A 24,488-nucleotide genomic window follows, 5' to 3' on the forward strand; every position below is an offset into this window, starting at 1 on the left:
TGGACATGGGGATGCAAGGCTCTGTTCAACCCAGACGGGCGGCGGGTGCGTCTCTGCCCACGTGGACATGGGGATGCTAGGCTCTGTGGAGTCCCCAGGTCTCATCCTTTGTCAGAACAAGTGACAACCAGGTAGCAAGCCAGGGACCCACCCAGGGGACCACCCATCACAGGGGACCTCCCACCGCAGGCCTCATGCTTGTCCACCTCCACCCAGAGGACCTCATCCCGCATTCACAGGGGCTTCTAGCCATAACTGGCCAAAGCCAGCAACAACTACTCCAGACAGAGCGCCAGCCAGAGGGGAAGGAGCAGAAGGCAGGGCGAGGGTCCCCACCGACGGCACCTTCCTACTTAGCTTGGGAGTTAAGAGATCTTGGTGTTTTGAATTTTTAAAAATTTTTTTATTGTGACTTGGGTGAAAGGTTACAGAACAAATCTGCTTCCCACTCCTCGGTATACATCCTGATTGCCATCCCCATGCTGTAACAGCACTCCTCCCGCTTCCTCCTGGCGTTCCCACATCCATTCATCCTTTCCCCTGCTTCCCTCCTGCCTTCTGAGGTTATCCCTGAAAAAGTGCTGCCCTGTGATCTCCTAACCTTGGCTGTTCTAGGGAGTGTGTTCCTCCCCGGTGCTGCTGTTCACCTTTCAGGCCTGTCTGCTCAGCTAAAAAGCTGGGCCAAGAGTCCTGTCTGCTCTTTTAAAAGCAGACAGACACTTGGATTTGGGGGTGCAGTGTCTTGGTGTAGACTTTGTTTATCCTGCTCATAACGCAGTTCCCCAGCTAGTCCTCCTGTTTCCCCTGATCTTTAGATGTTGTTGATGTGCCATCAAGTCGCCTGTGACTCACAGTGACCCTACATACAGCAGCTCTGAAGTGAGCCCTGGCCTGGGCCAGGCTCACTGCCTCCGACACACCTACCTCCATTGCCCCAATCACTGTTCAATCCATCTCATCCAGGGTCTTCCTCTCTTGCACTGTCCTGGCCACATGCCCAAAGTATGTGAGATGGAACTTTAAAATCCTTGCCTCCAAGAAGAAACTTGGTTTCACCCTCTCCAAGATAGGCCTGTTTGTTTTCTTGGAGGTCCATGGCATGTTCAAGACTCTTCTCCAGCCCCACAGCGCGAAAGCATTGATTCTTCTGCTATCATTCTTAGTCACTTCCAACTCTCAAATTCATAGCAAATAACTGAGAAGACCATGACCTGGATCAGGAGCACCTTAGTCTCTAGACTGACATTGCAGCTTCTGAGCACTGTGCAGACTGGGAGACTGGAGCCAAGGTCCAGCAGGTCCACGTCCTCCTGAGCACAGTGAGAGAAGAAGGCTTGGTGACACAGATGACAATGATGGACAGCAGAAGGTGCCTGAGGGGACAAGGTGGCCTTCCCCATCAACAAATCATGTGGCTTCGTGAGGGTCTTCTTCCCAAAGTGAAGGAAAAGTTAATAAACTTAAAACTCGGTCCAGCACAGAGCGTTCAGGTGGAGAGGGAGGCGAGTGCCGTGCGGGGAGGCAGAGCGGGGGTCTTTCCTGGTGTGGGGGGACCACACCGGGAGTCCTCAGGACAAGGGGAGTGGCCTGTAGTGCTCTGGAAGCTGCAGCCTTTATTCTGATCTCAACAAGCCTTCAAGCAGCAGCCAGCGACGACCTCCGCCAGGGATGGCCTCGTTTCCTGGTCTTCCGTGAGCTCCTTCACTCATTCCATTCTTCTGGCCTTCACCTCTGCATGCCCACTTACCGCCACCCCAAAATGAACAGAAGTGGCGATGCCGCCGGCTTCCAGAAGCGACGCCTCTGAACTGTGCTGTGGGCGAACGCGGAAGACAGCACAAACTGCCAGACAACCAACACACACATTTGGGAAGACATGCAGTCAGGGCGCGCCAGCTCCCCACCTAGACCCAGGGGGTGTTATCAGGCGCGGCCAGTCCCAGGAGGACAGCATGCTTGGAAAACAGGGGGTCAAAGAGAGGCAACCCCTCAGCGAGCTGGAGGGACACCATGACTCAGCAGTGGGCACAGTGGGACTGCGGGCGCAGGCCAGGCAGTGCTTGGTTCCGTTGAACACGAGTTGGAGACAATGAGGCCACCCCATATCTATCCTGAGCACCACCACCGGCCACTCCAAAAGGAGAGGGTCTAAGAGCGGGAGAAAAATCTAGAACAAAATTCTAAACCCTAAAAACGACCTGGCTTGGTGTGACAGAGACTAAGAGACCCCAAAACTATGCCCCTCCTCCACCCCTCGAGCTTGAGCTCAAATCAACTCGGAGCCACGGCCTTAAATCAGACAAGAATCAGCTGACGACCACCACCAGGGAGACACACTCCTGACAACCACCAACCACACAAGACCAAAGGGACAGCCTCAGCCCAGGGATAAAGGCAGAATCGGGACGTGGGGGATGGAAGGAATCAAGACTCACAGGGAGGAATGGGAGGAGTGCGAGGGAATGAGGGGATTCGAGCAGTAGTCACAAGCCAAGACGGCTCCACGGAAAAGCAGCATTTTCCTGTACGCTTTCACTCAAACCACAAAGAAGTGTCTTTAGAATAAAGGCTGCACAGTGGAGTGTATTGACGGGGGGAGAGAATTGTATAACAATGAAAGAATTTTTCTTTTACTTTTCAAAGAGAGAAGAGGGGGAGGGGTGGGTAGGGAGAAAAGTGCAACAGTGAATGAATGGAAACCCAAAATTTCTGTAAACTTTCATTAAAATTAAGAAAAAAAAAAGAATTCACATTTCCCCTTGGGTATATTTCACCTAAGGGCAGCCGATGGCAGAAACGAGGAGGACATGCATTTCGGGGGTCTCTGTGGGTGCTGATGGAGGACGTGCATTTCGGGGCCCCTGTGGGCGCTGATGACACCTGCTCGGCACTGCCACCTGCTCTGGCGGCTGCAGGCAGCTAGAGGCTGCACCTGTGAGGGGAGCAGGGATTATTTGGCTTCTGCTCTTAATCCTGGGCCTAGAATCTCAGTGCTTATTTCGCCAGAGGCATAAATGTAAAACTGTAAACAAGGAAATGTCAAACTGAGGGGGATGTTTCCACTGCAGAAAGCAAGGTCCGTTCTCCCTGCAGTCCCTCCCCCACAGGCCATGAGATGACCGACCACTAGGAAGCCCATGCTCACTGGGCAGAGACAAACTGCAGATCCCGGGAGATGCAGTGTGATGGGACGCAGCCCAGCTGGGAATGAAGAGGGCTTTGACGGTCACACAGTCAGGCATCCAGGGCCTCATCCACAACCCTCACTCGCTTAAATGACTCCCAGCAGTGACACCTGCCCAGGCACCCACTCTCCACTGTGGGGCCAGGTCCTGGGGGACACCAGCGTGGCATGGACACAGTGTCCCAAAACACAGATCATGGGGACATTGGTGGGATCCATGCAGGACAGAGAGGGCGGGCAGTCTCAGGAAGGGCGGAAAATCACGCAGGAGGCAGCGAGTGTCAGACTGTAAAGTTTATTGGCCTGTTTCCTGCGAGGACGGTGGACAGAGCCCCGTGTGGTGCGTGCTGAGGGAACAGTGTGGCAGCACCAGCCCAGAGGCTCCTGGAGGCGTCAGCTGTGCCGCGGCTACAGAAACCGAATCCCAGCTCCAAACTGGACACCGTCACAGGTCCTGAAATAACACAGAAGACGACAGTGAGGGGCCAAACACTGCGGTCTACTCAGACCTCGCTTCCAAAACGTCACACATGTGCCTCCTAGGAAGCACTGGCCAGTGTCCCCGTGAGTCTTCCAAGAACCACTTTCCAGTGTCCCCTCTGAGTCTCCTGAGAACCACTGTCCAGTGTCTCCTGCGAGTCTCCTGAGAACCACTGTCCAGTGTCTCCTGCGAGTCTCCTGAGAACCACTGTCCACTGTCTCCTGCAAGTCTCCTGAGAACCACTGTTCAGTTTCCCCGTCTGAATCCCCTAAGAACCACTGTCCAGCATCCTCCAGGAGGTCTTAGAACCACTGTCTCCCACGAGTCCTCTAAGAACTACTACCCAGTGTCCCCGTGGGGTACCCTCAGCAGCGCTGTCCAGAGTCTTTTGTCCCATCTCTCTTGGCCCAGCCAGATTTCCAGAGACCCTCAGTTTGTCCTTCCTGAGCTGGGACTAAGATGCAGATCACCGAGGGAGGAGGGCACTTGGAATCCAGTGAGCAGCTGGCACTGAGAGCTGTGGACACTACTGCAGGAAGACCAGGGCCCTCTCTGACAGAAGACAGCTCAGGAAAGCGGCCTGGACGTTCTTCCCTTGCTCCCTGACTGAGTGGGGAAATGAAACAGCGGAGCCATCAGGAGATGTGAGAGGGGCGATCATTACTGCTGTCTCATCTGCACAAGATCAATAACCTCATTAGCTGATCGCACAGCGCAGGCAATCGACGCTGACGGCAGTGGTCTCATGCAGACCCCACCACCGTCTCTCCCTGAGTCGGATTTAAAATCAAACACCTGATTGCATCGTAAACATCGTTTTGCTCAGCTGGAAATGATTCGCTTACACCGCCAGACTGACAGTAGCACTCTAGGCCTACGTGCACACAGCGTTCAGAAAACAGTCTGCAAATGAACTCCAAGATACACCGGGTCTCTGCACGTGTAATCCAGGGGACAAACAGACATCTCAACAGCCGCTTGTTAACCTAGAACAGACTAAGCAATTTTACAAACACAGGTTCAGGGGCCATAAAAACATCCCAGAAATAAATACACATTACAGATGCTGAAAAGCACACGGACGCTATCCAGTGCCAGATGTGACAGGGCTCTTTGGGCCTCAGGACCCCTGACCACCAGGGCCAGCCCTCTGCTTGGACTCCAGCCACCTCCACCCCCGGGGCTCCCTGACCGCGCCTGTGTCCCACGCCCCTCATTCTCACATGCCTGCACCCCTCCTGTCTCTCTTGTAGCACCCCCACTGCCCCACATGGTCCCTGGCGGTGCTTTCACCCTAACTCAGCCTTGTGCTGTCTGCCCAGCGTGTCCAGAGCCGGAGGGGGCTCTAGGGATCACAGTGAGCACCGGGCACTGCTTCGGGATGGGGCCCATGGTGGGCAGGGAGGAGAGAGGACCTGTGCCCTCGGCCTGCACACAGGTGAGGCTGTAGCTGGAGGGCTGCAAGGACCAGGAGAGGAATGTAAACAGCACCCCCTGCGCTAGCCTCGTGGGGTCTGGGTCCCCAAGACACACACTGTTCTCAACACTCTGGTTGCTACTTGGCCTGGACGCCTGCCCTTTCGGCCACAGGATCTGCTGTCCTTTGAGATGATCCCCCTCGGGCTCCCGTCCTCAGCCCCTCCCTCAATTACAAGCTCCTCACCCTCCTCCTCCCTCCCTGCTATGAGAGCTCGGGGCTGAGCTCGGTGAAACCCGCCGTGACAGGGGGCTGGCGGGACGGAGATAACAGTGCCACACATCACTGCCCACAGAGGACGGGTGAGCGCTCAGCCTGCCCAGCGGGCTGAAGCTCAGAGCCCTCACCGCAGAGCCCACGCGGACTCGAGCAGAGCTGTCACGGTGCAGGCAGCACCACCGAGCCTGCTTCTTCATTTAACAAGGAGATAAGGCCCCAGCATCATCTAAATAATTACTTCCAGGTCAGAGTTCAAGGAGAGACAAGGTCACCCCCAGTTCCTGACCCTCAGGGAAGCCTCAGTGACCAACTAGGATGCAGAGCAGAGGTGCCAGGCCAGGGCCCCCACACAGCACATTATATGCCCCAGAGGAAACCTTGGTCTGAGATTCATCTTCAAAACGTGAACAATTTAATCTGCTGGCCAGCTTGGGGCCGATGGGGCCAATCCCTCAAAGATTATCTGAGAAAAGGAAGCAGGTGGTCAGGAAAGCAGCAGCTCAGTCCCTGGGGCACACCGACACCCACTGGTCACACGCAGTACTGCAACGACAGCGCCGCAGAGCCGGCTGAGGACTCAGGTCACTTTCTGGAGCCAACACCACTCAATCCAGGAGGCCACATGGCGGAGCCAGGAATGGCCAGGCAGGGACAGAGTGCTGGGCAGTGAGAGGCCACAGGGCAGAGCCGGTGGAAAGGTGTCAAGTAGTGAGAGACCACAGGACAGAGCCAGGATGGCCAGACAGGAGAGTGCTGGGCAATCACAGGGCACGGCAGACACCCTGTCCCTGCCCAGAGTCCAGTATTTCAGAGCTTCAGGGCAGAAGTGGGGTCTCAGTGACTGGCAATGGGGCTCTGGAAGTGACAAAGACACAGAAGCCACACACACTCACTTCTAGTTCTCTGAAAATGAAAAATACCCAGGACATATCCACTGCATAACTTAAGATGGAGATCATCACATCCAAACCCACTGCCACTGAATCACAGCGACCCTCACACCAACTGCAGAAGCAGAAACCTCAGCTCTTTTCCTCGGGGCAGCCACGGGCTTGGCCAGGGGCTGGCCAGGGCCTGAGTGCTGACCTGTCCCTAGAAGGTGAGGCCTGTCCACACCCCACCAGGGCTCCCAGCAGTGAGGACACCTCATTAGTGTGCCCTGAGAAGCAGGAGTGAGCACAGAGCTCAGATCACCGCCAGGAAGCAGCCAGCCCACAGCAGAGACACAGGCAATATGCCAGGGGACCCAATGATCTCTCAGAGGTGCTGGGGTCTCTGATGAGCATGTGGTCAGAGTACCCCTTGTCAGAGGTGCTGGGGTCTCTGATGCACATGGGGTCAGAGCACCCTTGTCAGAGGTGCTGGGGTCTCTGATGCACACGGGACCACCCCGCACGTCCTCTCAGGAGCAGGTGCAGCACACCGCCTCTCCCACACTCTGCGGGCCCGGCACCGAGCGCTGCAGCGGGTGTAGCAGCAGAAGCCCGGCTCTGGAGTCTGAGTGTCCTCTGTCAAAAGGGCTGACACGCCTACTCCACAGTGTGCAGAGCCCAGCGGGTACCTGGCACAGGCCAGCGTCTGGACAAGTGTGCAGAACTGCCCCATGTCAGCACGTCACAGGACCCCCTACCACGACCGTCATCCACACTCAGGTAAAGACTGGGCAGGTGTGAAAACGGTAGAGCCACATCCTCAATGTAGGACAAATCAGGCTGGTGGGGGAAGTCCAGGGTTGGGACGCAGACCACATATCACTGGGGCAGAGAAGACAGACGAGGGCAGAGAAAGAGACGGAGCCCAGAGCACTGGACGCACAAGCAGGAGCCAGAGAGGCTGCACAGACGCTTACGACACTGACCAAGGAACATCACAGTATACACGAGGCCAGGACTCAGGGCAGCGAGGCCACACACTCTCCTCACGACTCCAGCCAAGCCCCTCACAGCGAAGCAAGCCCAGAACTCGGGGATGGAAGCAGAATCACCCTGAGCGTGAGTGGCCCCAGCACCACGTTCCTCCACAGCTCACAGGTGTTTCCTTGGTCAGACAATCAGGGAAGGGTGGCAGCTGGAGGTCACAGGGGAACATCCCCTCACCCCCAGCCCCATGTTGAGGAAGCGAGCCCCCCACCCACACCCCATGCACAGAGCCCGCAGCTAAAAGCCCCCCATGCAGCTGGCTCCCTGCGAGCAGGAACAACAGTGCTCCACCGAGTCCTGGGGCCAACCACTGGGGTGGAGGGGGGACCCGCGGCCTTGCTTCTCCCACCCCACTGGCCGCAAGTACACACACATTCAGTGTCTCCTGTGATCGTGGGTCTTACAGGACACCCCTGAAACGTGGCAGAGCAGCACTGACCTGTCGCCCCCCTGGACGCCCATGGGGATGCAGTAATTGAGCTCCAGGCGGGCGATGTTGCCGAGCCTGAGGACAATGCCAGCTCCGTATGACCAGCGGATGCTCTCAGCCAGCCGGCGGATGTGGGCCTTGGGGCCGTCCCCTGGAAAGAGAGAGGGTGTGAGGCCGAGGGCCTGTCCTCCCAAAGCCCCCTCGGAGGCCTGGATCCCCTCTATCTGCCCGTCGGGGTGCAGGTGGGCAGCAGTGGTGGGAGGAAGGCCAGATGCAAAGCCCACACAGGCCCGGGGCCGCTCGTGCGGTCCTCCCTGGAGTAACCCATCGAGCCCTCACTCCAGGCCGACTGCCCGGGAACCCTCCGCAGCCTCGGCTTGCCCCTTCCCCACCTGTCCACCAGCAGGACCTTGTGCGGGGTCTCCTGGGGGAAGGGGCAGTCGTTCTCAAGTCTGTGGCATAATGGCTGGTACGCAGTGTGCACTAGCGTGTTCTGAATGAAGAGGCAGATGGGTTTTCCTTTCCGACAGCACTATAACTTAACCACGTTCACTCACTCAGCAGCTTTGTCCCGGCCCCGCACTGACGTGGCCCTGGAACCAAAGGGTCCACCCGCACAGCGGCAGCGCCAGGCTCACCGTAGTTGAGGTTGCACAGGTTGCCGGCGTTGAGGAAGAAGTGCGTCCTGAAGAGCTCGCCAAAGCCACCCTGGCCAGGTCGGAAGGGCAGCGGGGTGTAGAGGTGCAGGCCGCCTGCCCAGTATGCTTCTCCACCCAGGTAGTCACCTGCGGAGGGAGGACACGGGAGAGAAGCAGGGCGCACGGGTGACCACCACGCGCGGGACACCACGGGGCATCCTGCGTCCCCACGGAGGACAGCAGCCCCCGCCTCCTGGCTGCCGGCCGGCCTCATCTCACGACACCTCCCTCTTTCTCTTGCTTTATTTTACAACTAGCTTTAAGAGGGAGAGAAGAGGGTTGCCAGTGCAGCTTAAGAAAAAGGAAATATTCTGTATGTGCAGGACTTGACACAAGAAACAGAGCCTTGGAAAAAATCACTTGATCCGCCACTGCAGATAACCTAGCTCACCAGCCTGGCAGGGGAGATGCGTTACTTCTGCAGAGGCGTCAGGACGGGGGACAAAGTGCAGAGAGCACTGTGCAGGCGTCGGGAGGAGGGGACCCAGGCTCCCCATGAGTCAAGGGGAGGCGGGAGAGGTTCACCGTCTCCCAGAATTTTAAAGGTTAATTTTGCCCAAATGAAAGAAAGACTACTATCAACAACCAGACTGAAAGCACACATATTCTTTTTTTCTCCCTCCCTCCCTTTCACCCCCTCTCTCCCTAACCCTGGACTGTTTATATTTTGCTCTAAAATACTATTACAAAGGGTTACAGTCCCTTTAATGCAAAATGACAAGTTATGACAGAAAAATACTGGCTGTCTCCAAGAATGACCTCAGGGGAAGAAATTTATTCACTTAAAGACTCCACAGCCCTTTAATTCATTTCTTGAGAAGTATTTACTGTTTAATATGTTTCCAGAGGAAACAAGGGACAAATAACAGAAGGTCAACTTGGCTCTTTATTTCCCAGAATCCACTTTTTCTTCCCTTAAATAACTAATTATATTCTGATGAAAACAGTACTGAGCTCTTTGTAGAAAACCCGATAAACATGCAGAATTCAGAAAATAAGTAAATGTCTTTTCATTTCTCCCGGCAGAGACAAGCCACTAACTACTGGGGCTCTTCTCCTCAGTGAAGTGTAATACACATCAAGTGAGTAATTACGACTTAGGTTTTAATACATATGTTGTTGTTTTAGATACCACAGAATCAGAACTCTTAGCAGACCCTGCCATGGGTTTTCAGAGGCGGTAAATCACACAGGAGGTTGCTGGCCATCTTTCTCCTTTGGAGCAGCCGGTGGATTTGAACCATGTACCTTTGGGGTTGGCAACAAAAACTCCCAACAACGGGCAACAAAACCCCCCTTACCAAAAAAAACTCATCAGATTTTTAAAAATATTGTTTGGTTTCTTTTTAAGTTTAGCGTATGTATTTCCCCGTACATTCTCTGAAGGTGGTCTTCATGGCCGAATAATCCCATCGTTGTTATACTGAAGCGCCATTCTCACGTGATTCTACAGGACAGAGTAAGACTGCCACCCCCACCATGGGAATGTCCTAAACTTGAGATACGGTTTTTCTAAAAAAACAATGAGTAATAAGAATCGTAGTACAACAAGATGAAACGTGCAGCCACTTAAAGGCTACAACGTCCTCCCTCACGGCTATCTACCTGAGGTACAGGGTGGGGTCCCGGTCATTCTCCCACTTGGCTCTGGCATGTTCCCTGACTTCTGTAAATTCCCTCGACAGTTACCTGTTCCATGCCCTCTGGGTGGACATAGGCAGATGCCAGCTCCACAGAGCGGGAACAGAACAGCTGGTGGTGTTAAGCTTTGGGCTGACAACCACAAGACTGGTGTTCAACCCCACTGGCCGCTTCAGAGAACCATGAGGCAGTGGCTCCCGCAGGGATGTGGCCTTGGGAACCCCACGGGACAGGCTAACTGTGGTCTGCAGGGCGGCTTGAGTCACACTTGACTCAGCAGCGAATCTGGCGGTTACTGTTGTCATTTACATACATCTATGTGACACGTGCCTGTTACGTGGTGTGGGGGAGAGTGGACGGACAGACCTTCGCTCTGGGGTCCGATGCTGTGCATGCTGAATCCACGGACGCTGGTCGGGCCGCCCAGGTAAAACCTGCACGGAAGTGAGAGAGCAGAGTGACGTCAGCAGGTGAAAACCCGAGGGACCTCGGAAAACACAGAGCCAGCACGTCACCTGGGGTGCAGGGTCAACTCCCTACCCCTCAGCAGGCCTGACACAGTAACCAGGTGCTTGTGGAGACAGGTGAGCTCCAGACACCCGCCTGTCCACCCCGAGGAGGGAGGGAGGCAGGCAGGCGTGGTCACCACACAAGAATCCCCGCTCCTCACAAGAACTTATCTGGTTCCTTTTCTGAACAGGCCTCCTAAATGCTCAAAATACAGCATCAAGAACAAAAGAATCACAGTAGGATTCAAACAGAATAAATGCAGGTAGTTAATACTAGAAGGAAAGGGACCAAAAGACTGTTGCTGGTATCTTTAATGGGTTTGCATGTGGATTTGGGGTTGTATTTCTTTAATAAGAATTTTTAATTGCTGCTGTTATGGACCATCCAATCAGAACTAACCCCTGGCTGGTTTTTTTAAGCCCCAGCAGGTTTTCTGAGGGAGTACACTGCATGGGAGGCAGTCTTCTCCTGCAGATGAGCCGGTGGATGTGAACTGCATGCTTCTGGGTTGTCAGTGCGACTCCTTACCACAAAGCCACCAGAGCTGCTTGAGTTTTTAATCATTTTTAATTAGGAAAACTAAATACACATTTTAAAGCTCAATTCTTCATGTGCTCCTTAATGGGCTGGAAAATTGCGCTCTTTACAACTACATCTGAGTAAAATGAAGAACATAAATAAAAAATTCCTCAGACACTTGCTCCACTCTCTGTAAAATGGCAGCGCTTGCTGGGACTGGTTCTGTTGCTGGAGGAAGGTGCCAGAGTCACTGTGACTCACAGCGGGGCTCACGGAGGCCCGACGACACTCAGATGAGCCTTGCCTGATCCCGCGCCAGCCTCGTCGTCTCTCGGACCCTGAGACCCACTGTGACGCTGACTCAGCCCATCTCGCTGGGACCCTTCACCTTTCCCAGCAGGATGTCCTTTCCAAGGTCTGGCTCCACCTGACCACGTGCCCCAGGATGTGACATGAGGTTTCACCGTCCTTGCGTCTTAGGAGCCCTGTGGCTCTGAAGCACACCCTTTCCTCCAAGGAACCTTAGACGCTGTCGAGTATGACTCACAGCGCTCCTCTACGTAACAGATCTGAAGCCTATGCTGTGCCACCCTCACCACCTCTGACATCCTTGGGCCAATTCCTGCGTCAATCCATCCCGTGAGGGTCTTCCCCGCTTCTGAAGAGAACCCTCCACCTTTCCAAGCATGAGGTCCTTTTCCAAGGAGCCCCCTCCAAACAACACGCCCAAATTATGGGAGACAAAGCTTCACAGTCCCTGTCTCCTTGGGGCATTCGGGCTGCACCTTCTCCAAAACCTACCTGTTTGTTCCTTTGGCCATCCATGGGGTGTTCAGTACTCTTCTCCAAGACCACAGTTCAAAGGCAGTGAGTGTTCATTCTATAATCCTCATTCACTGTCCAACTTCCAGATACATGGCAAGTGATTGAAAACACCACGGCCTGAATCGGGTGCACCTTAAATCATGTTATAAAACATAATGGTGCTGGAGTAGAGTATCGAATATACCATGGACTACTAAGAAAACAAACAGATTCACCTTGGAGAGGGTTAAACCAGGCTGCTCCTTGGAGGCAAGGATTCTGAGGCTTCATCTGACATACTTTGGACATGTTGTAAGGAGGGACAGGTCCTTGGAGAGGGACATCATGCTTGGGAGGGTGGAGGGACGGCGCAGGAGGGGAAGGCCCTCTATGAGGTGGATTCAGTGACCGTGGTGATCGGGATGGGAGTGTCAGAGGCAGTGTGATTGGCACAGGACAGAGCATGGTTTAGGGCTCTTGTACATAGGGTCACTATGAGTCGCAAGCGCCTTGACGGCACATAACAACAACAACAATGAATGGAAATGATTGTATAAAACACAGTGTGAATGAAAGATAGTGTGAAGCAAAATGTGTATGAACTTTGTAAGCAAATCAATATAAAATGAATTTAAAAAAACAAAAAAACCCAACAAACTGACACTGCTGTTGTTCGGGTCTTTGGAGGGGCCCGAGAGCAGTTTCCTAAAGCAGTGAGTCTCCTATCTCCTGACGGTTGATCAGAGGGGTGTTGACTGTGGGTCCACACAGTATGAAATCACTGACCATTCCAATCTTTTCTCCATCTATCATGATGGTCCAGTGGGGAAGATTTTTGCCGTCTAGATGTTGAGATGCCATCTGTATTGAAGGTTGTAGTCGCTGATCTTCTGCAGTCAATGTTTCAGGTCCTCCTCACTTTCAGTCAGAAAGGTTGTGTCATTTACATTATGAATCTCATCAGTGGTGGTTGATGAGTCTTCCTCTGACCCTGATGCCACACTCTTCTCCACAAGAGTCCAGCTTCTCAAATGATCTACTCAGCACATAGACTGAATAGGTATGGAGAAAGGATTCAGACAGTGGCGATTACTACATAAGAAGTTAAAATGATACGAGGTGTGTGTCATCTCTCCAGCATGGGGCCCAAGAAGTGGCAGCCGTCCCTGCCCTCGGAGACGCCCACCGACCTGGGGGACCATGCGTGCTGCTCATGCTGGCTGTATCTGAACAAGTCTTCTTGTCACACAGAAATCTTGGTAAATTTTTCTATTTGAACTTGAGTTTAAGTTTCTCAGTGTGTGTTTATTACTTGGGATTTCCATGCAAAGATTTTCCAAGTATTTCAGTAAGTATGGGAAAAACCAGCAAGTTCTCTTAATTTTTTAAAAAATTATATGCCAAACTTTCTTTTGAAAAAATTCAAAGGCCCTGAAGCAGATTATGTAAAATGTGAAAAGGTGCGTCCCCCCTACCTTACCTGTCCACTTACATCACAGACCACACACCAGCCTCGGTCAGAGGTTTGTTAGGAAGTGGTGATGGTTAAGAATGCACGTCACAACAGCTGGACCATGGTTTCGGTGGTCCGGCAGTCATGCTGTGGTGTCCCTTGGTGATGAGACCTGATTTATTAGAATTACCTCCATAAGATCTGCACTGACCACCGAATCTGTTGAAAGGACGCTCACTGCGGGCTTCTCACTCCATCAGGATCTTACATCTGGTTCACTGTCACCTGACCTCCAGTTCTCAGGCCCTAAGCCAGCAGCAGGTTCACTCACTGTCGCCTGGTGGGTTGAGAGAAGCTTCCAGCTTGACGTCTCACCAGGGCACTTGGGACTGGCCGTCTTGTTGAGATCCAGGGAGCTCTGGTGGTCCAGATCATCAGGAGCTGGGTCCCAACCCACAAGGCAGCGGCTCCCTCAAGGTCCCCCAGTGTCCATAATTTAAAAGTTTTGCTATTATCACCAATCGCACTGCGATGGGCTTTGCCAACAGGTGAAACGGTTTACAATGCTGTTTACAAATTACGTTTTCTCACTTCCAAAGTGTCATTCAAAACCATGGAACCAAATGACAGCTAAGACAACATGAAAATGGAAATGCTGAGTTAAGGTCACGGAGTTTTAAGAACATTTTTTGTCTACAAGGACAATTTTAAGTATTTCAGAGTACGCACAGCAGCACACCCTTTCTTAAAAGCAAGGCCCAGCAGCACTCTTCACAAACCTTTAAACAGTTCCTATTCTTTGAGACAGTGTTTCCACATTTAGGAATCTCGTCTCATCTCAGAAAATAAAATTAACCATCACTTATTAACAATGTTGTTTATAAAAAGCACAGAAAGAAAAACATTGGAAATATCTAGAAACAGAAGTGGGCTTCACATTGAACAAATAAGAAAAGATTGCATGTCACTGAAACGCTTCTCACAAGGATGTCAAATGCAGTATTTAAACACCTAAACACAGAATAAATATGTGCATATTAGCACACCCATGAACACACACCTATGCAGACTGAAAGGGAAGTCTCAAATGTTACCTCTGCTTAAGAACAGAGTCAGTGTTCCTGTTTCTATTTTTAATTTCTAAAATGTATATGAACCACATCCTTTTATAATCAGAGGAGAAAAGAACAAGTTTCTTAATATAATTAAGCAACCTTTGCATCCTTTCTCTAAAAATCTGTAAAAAAGAGTTAATATGTGGCAGACAGGATATTCTGAGATTAACTTCAGTAAGACTTAAAGTCTTGATCTCCTAAATAATTAGCTGGACAATGACTAAGGACGACAGAAGAACTGATTCCTTTGAGTTGTGGTGCTGGAGAAGAGTACTGAACATACCATGGACTGCCAGGAGAACAAATAGGTCTGTCTTGGAGAAAGTAAAACCAAGTTTCTCTTTGGAGGTTAAGATTCTGAAGCTCCTTCTCACATATTAGAGCATGTGGCCAGGAGGGACCAGTCCTTGGAGAAGGACATCATGCTTAGAATGGTGGACGGACAGGGCAGGAGAGGAAGACCCTGGATAAGATGGGCAATGGGGTTGGTGTGTTGGAGTCACTGAGACTGACTCAGGACAGGGCAGGCTTCAGAGCTGTTGCCCATAAGAGTTGCTATGAGTCACAGGTGACTTGATAGCACATAACTACAACAAGAAGATAACCTCTCAGCAATCGCCAAAAGAGATTGAAAGGAAAACCATTTGGAAATGACTCACTCAACTCTCATTACTCACCGATCAGCAATACTTGATGGTTTATCACCAATGGGTACCAACATCCCACCCCAGAGAGAGGCTGAGATGACCTGTGGGGACAGAAACCAGTGGGGTACCGTCAAGCTGAGAACGGGCACCACAGCAGGCTTGTGGCAGCAGGGCAGGCGTCACTGACCACACCATGCCCAGGGCCACACAGAGTCCTGAGCCGGACACCAGGGCTGCAGAGGACAGCAGGTCAGGCAAGGTAACGTTCAAGTGGTCTTGTGGCTGCTACCCAACATGCAATTTCAATTCTCAAAACAAACGTAAGCCAAGTCCCTGATGGTACAAAGGGTAAAGCGCTAGGCCACTATCTGCAAGGGTGGTGGTTCAAACTCGTCCCGGTGTCTCAGGGGTACGATCACTGTCACTGAAAACCCTCCAAACACAGCACAGTTCTACTCTGTGGGGCAGGGTCGCCATGAGTGGGGACTGACTGGACAGCAAGGCCATTCCTATCAGCACACGACATGCTTCTCCTCTGATGCAGTGACGCTCCCTGGCTGTGCGCCTGATGACAACACTCCTGACCTCCCCCCAACATCTCGCGTGAACCCAGATCTCCTCGTCCTCTAGCCTGCTCCCCCGCACACCAGTCTCCACGAGCTGCAAAGTCCATGCTGGACACTCAGGCCCCAAGATCTTGAACTTGAATCTCCTCATGCCTAGACCTAACCTGGGAAACACACAGCTTCACCTTCTCCCATCCGAGGAGTCCCCTCTCCATCCAACGCCACACCCCAATCGCTGCCCCAATCGACTCCCAACCTCCTGCCCTCACCCCTGGACCAACACCCCGCCTCATCTCTGACCTAACCCTAATGACAACCTACCCTCACCCTCCTCTACCCCTCCACCCTCATCCCAGACCCAAACCCTGTCCTCAGCCCTGCCTTCACCCCTGCCCTCCTCCCTGGTCTCACTCAACTCTCAACTTGTTCCCTCTCCACCCTCACCCCTGCCCTCACCTCAGCCCTTTCCTGTGGCTTCACCTTTAGCCTCACCCTCCTCTCAATCCTGGCCCCTGCCGCACTGGGCTCTGACCTGTTACACTCATCCCTGCCTCACCCTACTCTCACCCTCTCCTCTGCCTCACCCTAATCTCCCCCTTTCCCTTCCCTTCCCCTCACCTCATCCTCTCCCCTCACCCCTGCCCATACCCTTTCTTCTCTAAAACACAGTGAGAGTGACCTGTACGGGCATCTGACACATCATCACCCCGTCCTTTCTGACGGCTCCGTTGGTCTTCTCTCCCAGAGTAATAACAAGGGTCCTCAGCACAGCACCCTAAGTGCTCTAGAATGTGACCTTGAACGCTAGTCCTGGAGCATGCCGGCCACACCTGCCCAAGCCCATCCCCTGAAGGATGCTGAAGGCCTGCCCTGCCCAGCGGTGCCCCTCAAGGTCACTGCCCAGCCCTTTCCTCTGCGCTTTCCCTCATTACACTCACCACCTCCTGGTAACGTCTATGCTAGGGCATTTACTACAGTCACCTGACGGCAAGCCTGCTGAGGGCCAGACCTTAACTTTCCACAGGATGCAGTGACTGTGGTGCCCGCTGTGTACGCACCTGCTGGATGACTGGAGTGTGGTGAGCAGACAAGGCTGGGAGGGAAGGTGAATAAATGGACGGTGGGTGTGTGACTGGTGAGGGATAGGTGGGATCTGTGGGCAGCTGGCGGATGGATGGCTGCAGAGACAGACGGATGGTGGGCGGGTGGACAGGTGAGCGCCGCCTCAGAGATAAGCGGAGGGGCCATGTCCACGTCTCTAAGGACGAGGGAGGAAGCCACGGCAAGAGCTGGAAGAGGGCGCTATCACGGCGGAGGGCAGGTCCCTCAGGGGTGAAGTCCCTCAGCAGGGTCAGCACACAGGTAGGAGGAGACAATGATGGAACATCAAAGGGCGATGTGTGCCCCAGAAATGGACATGAGTTAGTTATCCCAAGAACTGCATTTCAGGGGACAGAAGGGGGAGGGGAAGAGGAGCAGCAGGGACCACGGGACAGGCTGCATCACGGCCACAGGCGAGAGCGGGACAGGCCCTGGGGCTCACTGGCCCCGCACGAGGTCTGCTAGCGGTCAGGGAGCAGCTCCGAGCAGGGAAACGGCTGTGGGAGGGAGGTAAGGACAACCCCCCGTGAGACGACGAGCTGTGAGCCAGAGCGGCCCCCAGCTGGGGGCTGAGGCCAGGAGGGAGCAGGCTAGGCCGGGTGGAGGCTGCCCCGAGAGAGGGCCATGCGTCTCGGAGCGGCCAGGGGAAGCCACATTGAGTCAGAGGAGGAGAGGCCACGGGGGGAGGCGGAGAAGCTGAGAGGCAGGAGGGACACGGGGACATGGTGCAGAGAAGATAGGAGAAGAGCAGACACAATGAGGTGCTGGCAGACACAGCTGCACGTGCCAGGGGAGGATGTGGGCACTCCCCTGACCTCCGACCTCCGACAGACAGAGCAGGGCAGGGCTGGAGCGGGGCAGGTCCACACTCAGGTGCAGAGGACCAAGGCCACGTGAGTGGTAACAGATTCGTCCAGGAAAGCTGTCTAAAAACAACGCCTGCACTACTGCAGCGACACCCTCCTCTGGGCCCTGAGCTGAAGGTCAACAGGGACAGCAGTGGCAGCCGCAGGCAGTGTCCCGCTCTCCGATAGTCAGGGAAGCACAGGCTGGCTCACGTGTACTCACTGACCTGCAGGGAATCCCTCACGCTTTCAGATGTGATGGGACCCCCATGAAACAGGTCACTACAGATTAGTGAGTGAGCACCGGTCAGCCTGGACTCACCCCACTTGCTGGACAAGCCTCCCCTAGTCAAGAGCTAGCTGTGCCCTAGGACAATGTGGGGAGTAAGCCTGGCATCCCCTCAGCCTTCAATCCACTGACAAGGTCAAAACCCAGTCACTCCCACCTCATCTCCTGAGTCAACAGAGAGAAACTAAACCTCACTGGGTTAAAGACTGAAGAGGAGAAAAAATCCCAGAAGCCCTCAGAGCGCAGCACCCCCAGCAAAGCTGGGCAGAGACTCAGCAGCGACACAAGAGGGAAAGAGGACTCCGTGGGCATCCTTGAACCCCACTTCCCAGAAGGGCTGATGTGAGACAGGAGAAGGTGTGCTCTCTCCGTGGGCATCCTAGAACCCCACTTCCCAGAAGGCCAGACAGGAGACAGGAGAAGGCACACTCTCTCTTCTGGGGGCCCGTGAGATAACTGGCAGTCTCCACTTGGGCAGAGCAAGCATCTCCAACCCCAAGGGCCCCAGCGGGCCACACAGACACCCTGGACTTTCACTTCAGCACTTGAGACTTGGGAACGAACATGAGGGCTGGAAACGGCAGTCCTGCAACTGTGGGCCCCGGGTACTCACTGAGTCCAACACCAGCTGCTTATTCAGCTGGAGTTCAAAGTCCTCCTTAAGGAAGCTCACGTCCCCGCCAGTGTAGCCCGCCAGCTCCTGCAGGAAACAGGGGGTCAGACGGGCGCAGACAGACCCCTTCCAGTGCCACTGCACGGCGATGCTGCTACATCTCACCCCAAGTTCCAAGCTTTCAAAGGCGGCAGAACATGCCTGCCATCTGGATACTATGTTCCGACTGTCTGAGAAGTGGCAGAGAGCTGACAGAGAACAGGAATCTCAAAACCCCGACTGAGTGCAGTCCATTATTCCTGCAGATGTGAGCTCCAGCTGAGGCACGTCCCATCACAGCTCACAGCACGATCAACCATGGGCTATGCCGACCCTTCACAGCACTTCTGTACGGCCTGCTTCCTAGCTGCTCCGTGGGACGGAGAGTGGGCCACCTGGGTGGGCGCCCTGCACAGGGACAGCTGGCAAACATAAGCTGCCCAGAGGAGACCCTCCAGCTGCACTGTCCCCAAGCCACCCTGCTGCCTCCTTCCCAAGGGCAGGTTTTCAGGCATCCGTGGGCTATAGTGCTGCTATCCAAAACTGTGAACGACTCTGTCACACAACAGCCATGTTGACCATGTGACACTAAGCTCCCACAGCCTTGGACAGAGGGCAGTAAGGCCTAGTCCCTATGTGGACCGAGCTGCACTCACCGGCCTGACCCACTTGACCCCACGGGCATGTGAGTTACCGCCCCACCTCCTAGCATCTTCCATGTACAACCAGGAAAGCCTCGCCTATCCCGCTTCCCCGGGCCCAGCATGTCATCCTAGCAGCGGAAACACCCAGGTCGGGAGCTGAAGGAGCGGAACTGCACAGTGCTCCCGATGAAAGGAGGACCCGCCACATCAGCAAGGCCAACACCGGGGGACTCCCTGTCCCCGCCCACCCATCCGCAGAGTCCACAGTGGCAAGCGTGGCCACCTCTGTCAGACACGGGGACAAGCGAATGGACTCTACCTGGTTAATTTTCAGCAGGGCTCCTTTCCTTGGTAAGATGGAGGAATTACGCGAGTCGATGACCATCGCGTGCTGAAAGACATTTGTGTTTGGTGCACGTTCACGTCAAACAGTCCTAGGATGTGACCAACACTTAGCAAGTATAAACGCCATGCTCGGAACTGTGCTAGGAACTTCCCAGTCAATTGGGGAGGCCACACAAACCCCCACGAGGAAGACAGTCTCACCCCGACTTCACTCTCGCGACACTGGGGCTCCTGGAGCACGGAGTGAATGAGGAACTCCCCAGTCCATCAGGTGAGAGCTGACCGCTCCACAGGCTCTTCCTTTCTGAGAGCCTGACACCCCAACTAAGTGTACTCGGCCACCTTTCTAATTATTTTAGAAAGCTTTAAAATCGCAGCTAGCTCTCAAACACACTTTCCTCCATGGCCACAGATGGTAATGAGGAAAAACCATGGTGTTCAGAATACACAACCCGGGGTTACACTGGATCATAAATTCACAGGACCCAGGAGCCGTCAACAACGTTTTAGCCCAGGCTGGTGAAGTCAGCCTTCCGGTTCACAGCACATTCACCGCAATCCCCAGATGACGAGGAAGCGAGTGGGCGGGCAGCGGGCAGCCACTGAGCTGATGTCAAACACAAGCGACTTCACAGCACCAGCGAGAACAGGGGGGTATGGAAACAGGACGACTTTCCCAGACAAGATCCACCCTCACCGAGAGCGAAGACTTGAGGGAGTGCCCGCTTTCCTTCCGGACAGCAAAGGAGGCTGTTCTTGAGAGGCAGCCCAGCTCTCTCCATACGCCTTCCCACTTCACCGTGTGGTTGGTCTTCCAGATGGGAAACTGTGAACACAGGGAAAATGGTGAGCAAGGCCCAGCTGGAATCCTCCTCGACAGTCCACATGCTCGGAGCACGCTCCAAATCCCAAATCCTTTTTCAGAAGGAGGTGTCCCTAGGGAGGTAACTCATCAGATTCCCAAGACTCAGGTTCTAGAGTGGCAGGGAAAAAGGAAGGGTGAGGCCCCGGGAGGAGGGGAGGGAGGCGCTGTGCTGTGGTCAGATGAAGTGCTGCCCCATACAGGGTCCCCTTCAGGGTGACCAGCAGGTCACTTATCTGAGAGCCACAGGCACCTCCACAACCGTTTGGTGCCATCTGTGTTTGCTAAGGTCAAGACACATGGGCAGGCCCCTCTCTGATTCCCATTTCAGAGACCAGCCACACTCTGTGGACAGAAATCCAGGCTGTCTGGTATGGCAGTGTTGGTGCCCCTACAAGACCCTCGTGGCACTCCCGAGTAGATGGTGTGGCTGAGAGGGCGCCTGAGCCCAGGAGCTGGAGGCCTGGAGAGAACTCAGAGGTGCTCGGCAAGGCACCACCTCACTGCACATTCTCACGAGGTGCCCAGCAAGCGACAGCCACTGGGACGCAAAGACAGCACCGGCCCACGGCTACGTCCACACGGAGGCCACCTGAAAGTCATTCCCAGACACTCGGGGCGCTGGCCTGATCCCTTCATTCTTGTAGGACAGCTCTTAACAAGGAAAACACCACCAGCCCCAGGACAGGCACCCTGCAGGTCTCTGGGTTCACCGCTGGAGCAAAGCACTAGGCTCACGGTGTGAAACGGCCTCCCCTCTTTTCAGCAGACAAGCCCTGCCTCTCCAAGGCCCACCTCAGGCAGCATCTCCTCAGAGGCCCCTTCTCTGTCGTCGTGGGCCCCCAGTGCAGGTGCAGTTAGCACACTCGGCTGCTAATGGAACGGCTGACAGTTTGAGCCCAGCCAGGGGCACTTTGGGAGGAAGGCTGGAAATCTAACCTGAAACGTCAGCCACAAAGAGCCCCCAGGCAGAGTTCTGCAGGACTGAATGGCTCGTGGCTCCCAGGAGCCCCATCGGGGGACGAACACCAGCCCTGCGTCCTCTCCTCCCACGGCTATTCCCACACTGCACACTTCCACCTCTGTGCCACACCCGCCTCGCTGTCCTCTCTGGCCACGACGCCTGTGTGACAAAATGGGTCGTCCGTGCCTGTACGGGGTCTCTGACCTCAAGGATAGCATAAGAGGGAATCTTGCAAGCCCTGTGCTTGTGAGTGGGCTGATGCCTGGATATTTGTTACAGATGGGTCTTCGTAATCCCGGGAAACCTCTGGAAATTAAGTTGCTTCTAGGAATTGCTTTTCTATTTTTAAGCTATGTGCTGTTTTTGATAAGAATGGGAGTTTCTGGGGAAAAAATCAGGGGAACTTCACCAGAACTGGGATAAAGATTTAACTAAAGTCCTTAATCAGGAACCACTTGATGTTTCTGGAAATGATAATAAATAAGATGAAAATATAAAAGAAATTGAGATTGTTCTTAAAAGTATAATTTTGAATATGATCTTTGAGTATGTATCTAATTCCTCTTTTGTGATACTTGCAACTCATATTCAGCAATGTAATTGTATATTAGGAGAAAGTTTAGACTAGTTTCAATAGTAGAAAGTCACAGTTAATGAGAAACGGAAGTTTATGATGATGACCTTAATAGAAGTGTTGTATTCCAAGGAAAAAGAATTGAATATTACAAATTAACTTGGTAAAAACAAGTTAAAGGAAGTCGTCCGCCTTAGTGCACATTGCCAAACAAAAACAAATTAAAATCTTATGAAACAAGTTGCAAAAGCTATTGATAAACATAGGAATAGTCCAGAGTGTAGGAAAATAGATGTTAAGATTCATTAGGCTTGGACCTTATGTGGTACAGTACAAACATGAGTACAAAGGTAAAAACAAAAGTGGCTAAGATACAGTAACGCAAAGTAGGAGAGGAAAGGAAGTGAAATGTAAACCATTAACCATTGTCTAGCAGATGACCAACATAAGGTCATTGTGTTTCTTGTTCAAAGAATGTTTAATAGCTGATGCTATTATTTAGTAATAGAAAATACTTTCTTTTTGTTTTTTCTAGTTAAAATCTTATGTGAGCTTTGTAATCACAAAATGTTGGCTATAAGTCAAGTTTAAACAAGTTTAAATGTATAAAAAGCAAGCTTTTAGCATAATAAATCAGAGCTCTCTACATCATCCTGGTGTGCAGACTCTCCTTTTCGCCGACTTCGTCCCTCACCTGCTCTTCACCAAGAAACCCCTCGAGTTTCTTGTCACGACCATGGTCGGGTGGTCGGTGACACCTCTGCCCATCCCCGTGGACACGAAGGCCTCTACTCTCCCAAAGGCCTCTGCTCTGTAAGCAGGGCCTACATGAGGCTACGTATTAGGGAGCCCATGGGAAAACACTGGGGAGACAGTATCTAGGTGCTAAAGTGGGGTTGCCTCACAGCTGATGCCCATAACCTGCTGGAGGCAAAGAAACTGGGAGAAAAGTGTTTGCCCAAGTGTCCTGACCTCTGGGCACCTGGCGACATCAGAGCAGCAAGGTGTCTGAGGGCCACTCACTTCCTGAAGGGGAGCAGACAGCAGCACGTGCTCAAGGACGTGTGTGTCTCACACGGAACCTGAGGCTCAGCTGGTGTCCCCCAATCGGCCGACCACCTCTGCTGCGTCCACGACCTGCGGGCAGTCACCTGGACAGCCAGCATCCCCCAGAGGCTTCCAAGCATCAGTGAGGAGCCTCAAGGAGCCCCTGGGGACAGAGTGCTGTCTCCTCCCTCATGTGCTTGGTAAAGCGGAGGGGTAGCCAAACACAGGAAAGGCCCTCAGCCTGCCCGCCAGCCCTAGCGGCTGACCACGAGCTCCACACAGAAGCCACGGAAGGATGGCAAGGATCGGGCAGGGGTTTCGTGCTGTGGAACACGGGGTCAGGCCCTCAGCCCACCCGCCAGCCCCAGCGGCTGACCATGAACTCCATGCAGAAGCCACAGGAGAATGGCGAGATCGGGCAGGGGTTTCGTGCTGTGGGGGTCAGGCCCTCAGCCCGCCAGCCAGCCCCAGCAGCTGACCATGAGTTCCACACAGAAGCCACGGAAGGATGGCAGGATCGGACAAGGGTTTTGTGCTGTGACACGGGGTCACTAAGAATCAGAACTGAGGTCGCCTGACACAGACAAGGAAGCGCCTCTGAGCCACGTCCCAGGGCCACTGAGGCTGCAGCGAGCAGGGCCCTGAACAGGCCACCAGCTCCACCTCAGACTCTGCCCTCGGAGCAGGGGTCTGGAGCTCCGCACATGAGCAGCGCAGGGAAAGCAAGGACGTGAGCGTGAGTTTCTGCCGCGGTCTGGGGGCCGCTGGTGGGGTCAGTTCTGTGTCTGAAGGCCGTTTCTCAGGCCTGGACTAGAAGAGCAACAGGGAAACATGTAGAAATGAAGAGGAGAAAGAGAGCAGGGAGCATCTCCGAGCCCCAAATGGTCAGAGAACATGAATCCCACTTTGTACAACCTTCTCCAGGCAAACCTAGGTGTGACTCCAGGACAGGGCACTTCCAGGGATCTCTGTGACTTCTAGCTAAGAAGCACTACTGACCTTAACACAGAAGGTCAAGAGCAGAGTGACCACAGACAGGCTGAAGCAGCCCCCACTGCACACACGGGACACCCCTCAATGCCTGGTCTGCTGAAGAACAAGCAGCTGGCGGGATGGACAAGAAGCAGAGGGTATGACGCTAACTAGCCGACCACACACTGTGCCCCTTACCCAGCCTCCCTCTCCCGCCTCTGGGACCCGTTACAAGCACCAGGTCTCCCTCGGCTCCACCAGGGGAAGGACAGAACTGCTACTTACACTGTACTCGGCCGACACTCCTCTGTCCGTCTCCCGAAGCGAGCTCCAAGGGAACTGCCCGGTAACTTTATATAAGTTTACAGAGAAACTAGGAGGCAATGGGACAGAGCTTTAAAAGCTGGCACAGAGACTACATGTGGGAAACAATCACATCAACAGCTTTAGACACGCGTCTGGGCTCCTCTCGCAAGGACGCACACAGCGTGGCGTAAGGTGGAGAATGTCAGCTTACGCTGCGTAGCTGC

The 24,488-nt window shown here is 53.6% G+C and overlaps 1 protein-coding gene across 1 annotated transcript in view; it reads right to left on the bottom strand.

Moving 5' to 3' along the window:
- Nucleotides 1–3,565: 3,565 nt before the first annotated feature.
- The window catches only part of SAMM50 (SAMM50 sorting and assembly machinery component), a 46,691-nt gene continuing 25,768 nt past the window's right edge, over nucleotides 3,566–24,488 (bottom strand). The window contains exons 7-15 of the mRNA XM_006888043.1: nucleotides 24,244–24,331; nucleotides 20,237–20,365; nucleotides 19,514–19,585; nucleotides 18,512–18,598; nucleotides 15,128–15,198; nucleotides 10,416–10,483; nucleotides 8,349–8,495; nucleotides 7,720–7,861; nucleotides 3,566–3,638 (exon numbers count right to left, since the gene is read on the bottom strand). Coding sequence (XP_006888105.1) covers nucleotides 3,593–3,638; nucleotides 7,720–7,861; nucleotides 8,349–8,495; nucleotides 10,416–10,483; nucleotides 15,128–15,198; nucleotides 18,512–18,598; nucleotides 19,514–19,585; nucleotides 20,237–20,365; nucleotides 24,244–24,331 — 850 coding nt within the window. The 3' untranslated portion in view covers nucleotides 3,566–3,592. The remainder of the gene's footprint in view (nucleotides 3,639–7,719; nucleotides 7,862–8,348; nucleotides 8,496–10,415; nucleotides 10,484–15,127; nucleotides 15,199–18,511; nucleotides 18,599–19,513; nucleotides 19,586–20,236; nucleotides 20,366–24,243; nucleotides 24,332–24,488) is intronic.

The sequence above is a fragment of the Elephantulus edwardii genome, unplaced genomic scaffold (genome assembly GCF_000299155.1).
Source record: "Elephantulus edwardii isolate Elephantulus edwardi_28Jun2011 unplaced genomic scaffold, EleEdw1.0 scaffold00064, whole genome shotgun sequence".
NCBI classification, from domain to species: domain Eukaryota; kingdom Metazoa; phylum Chordata; class Mammalia; order Macroscelidea; family Macroscelididae; genus Elephantulus; species Elephantulus edwardii.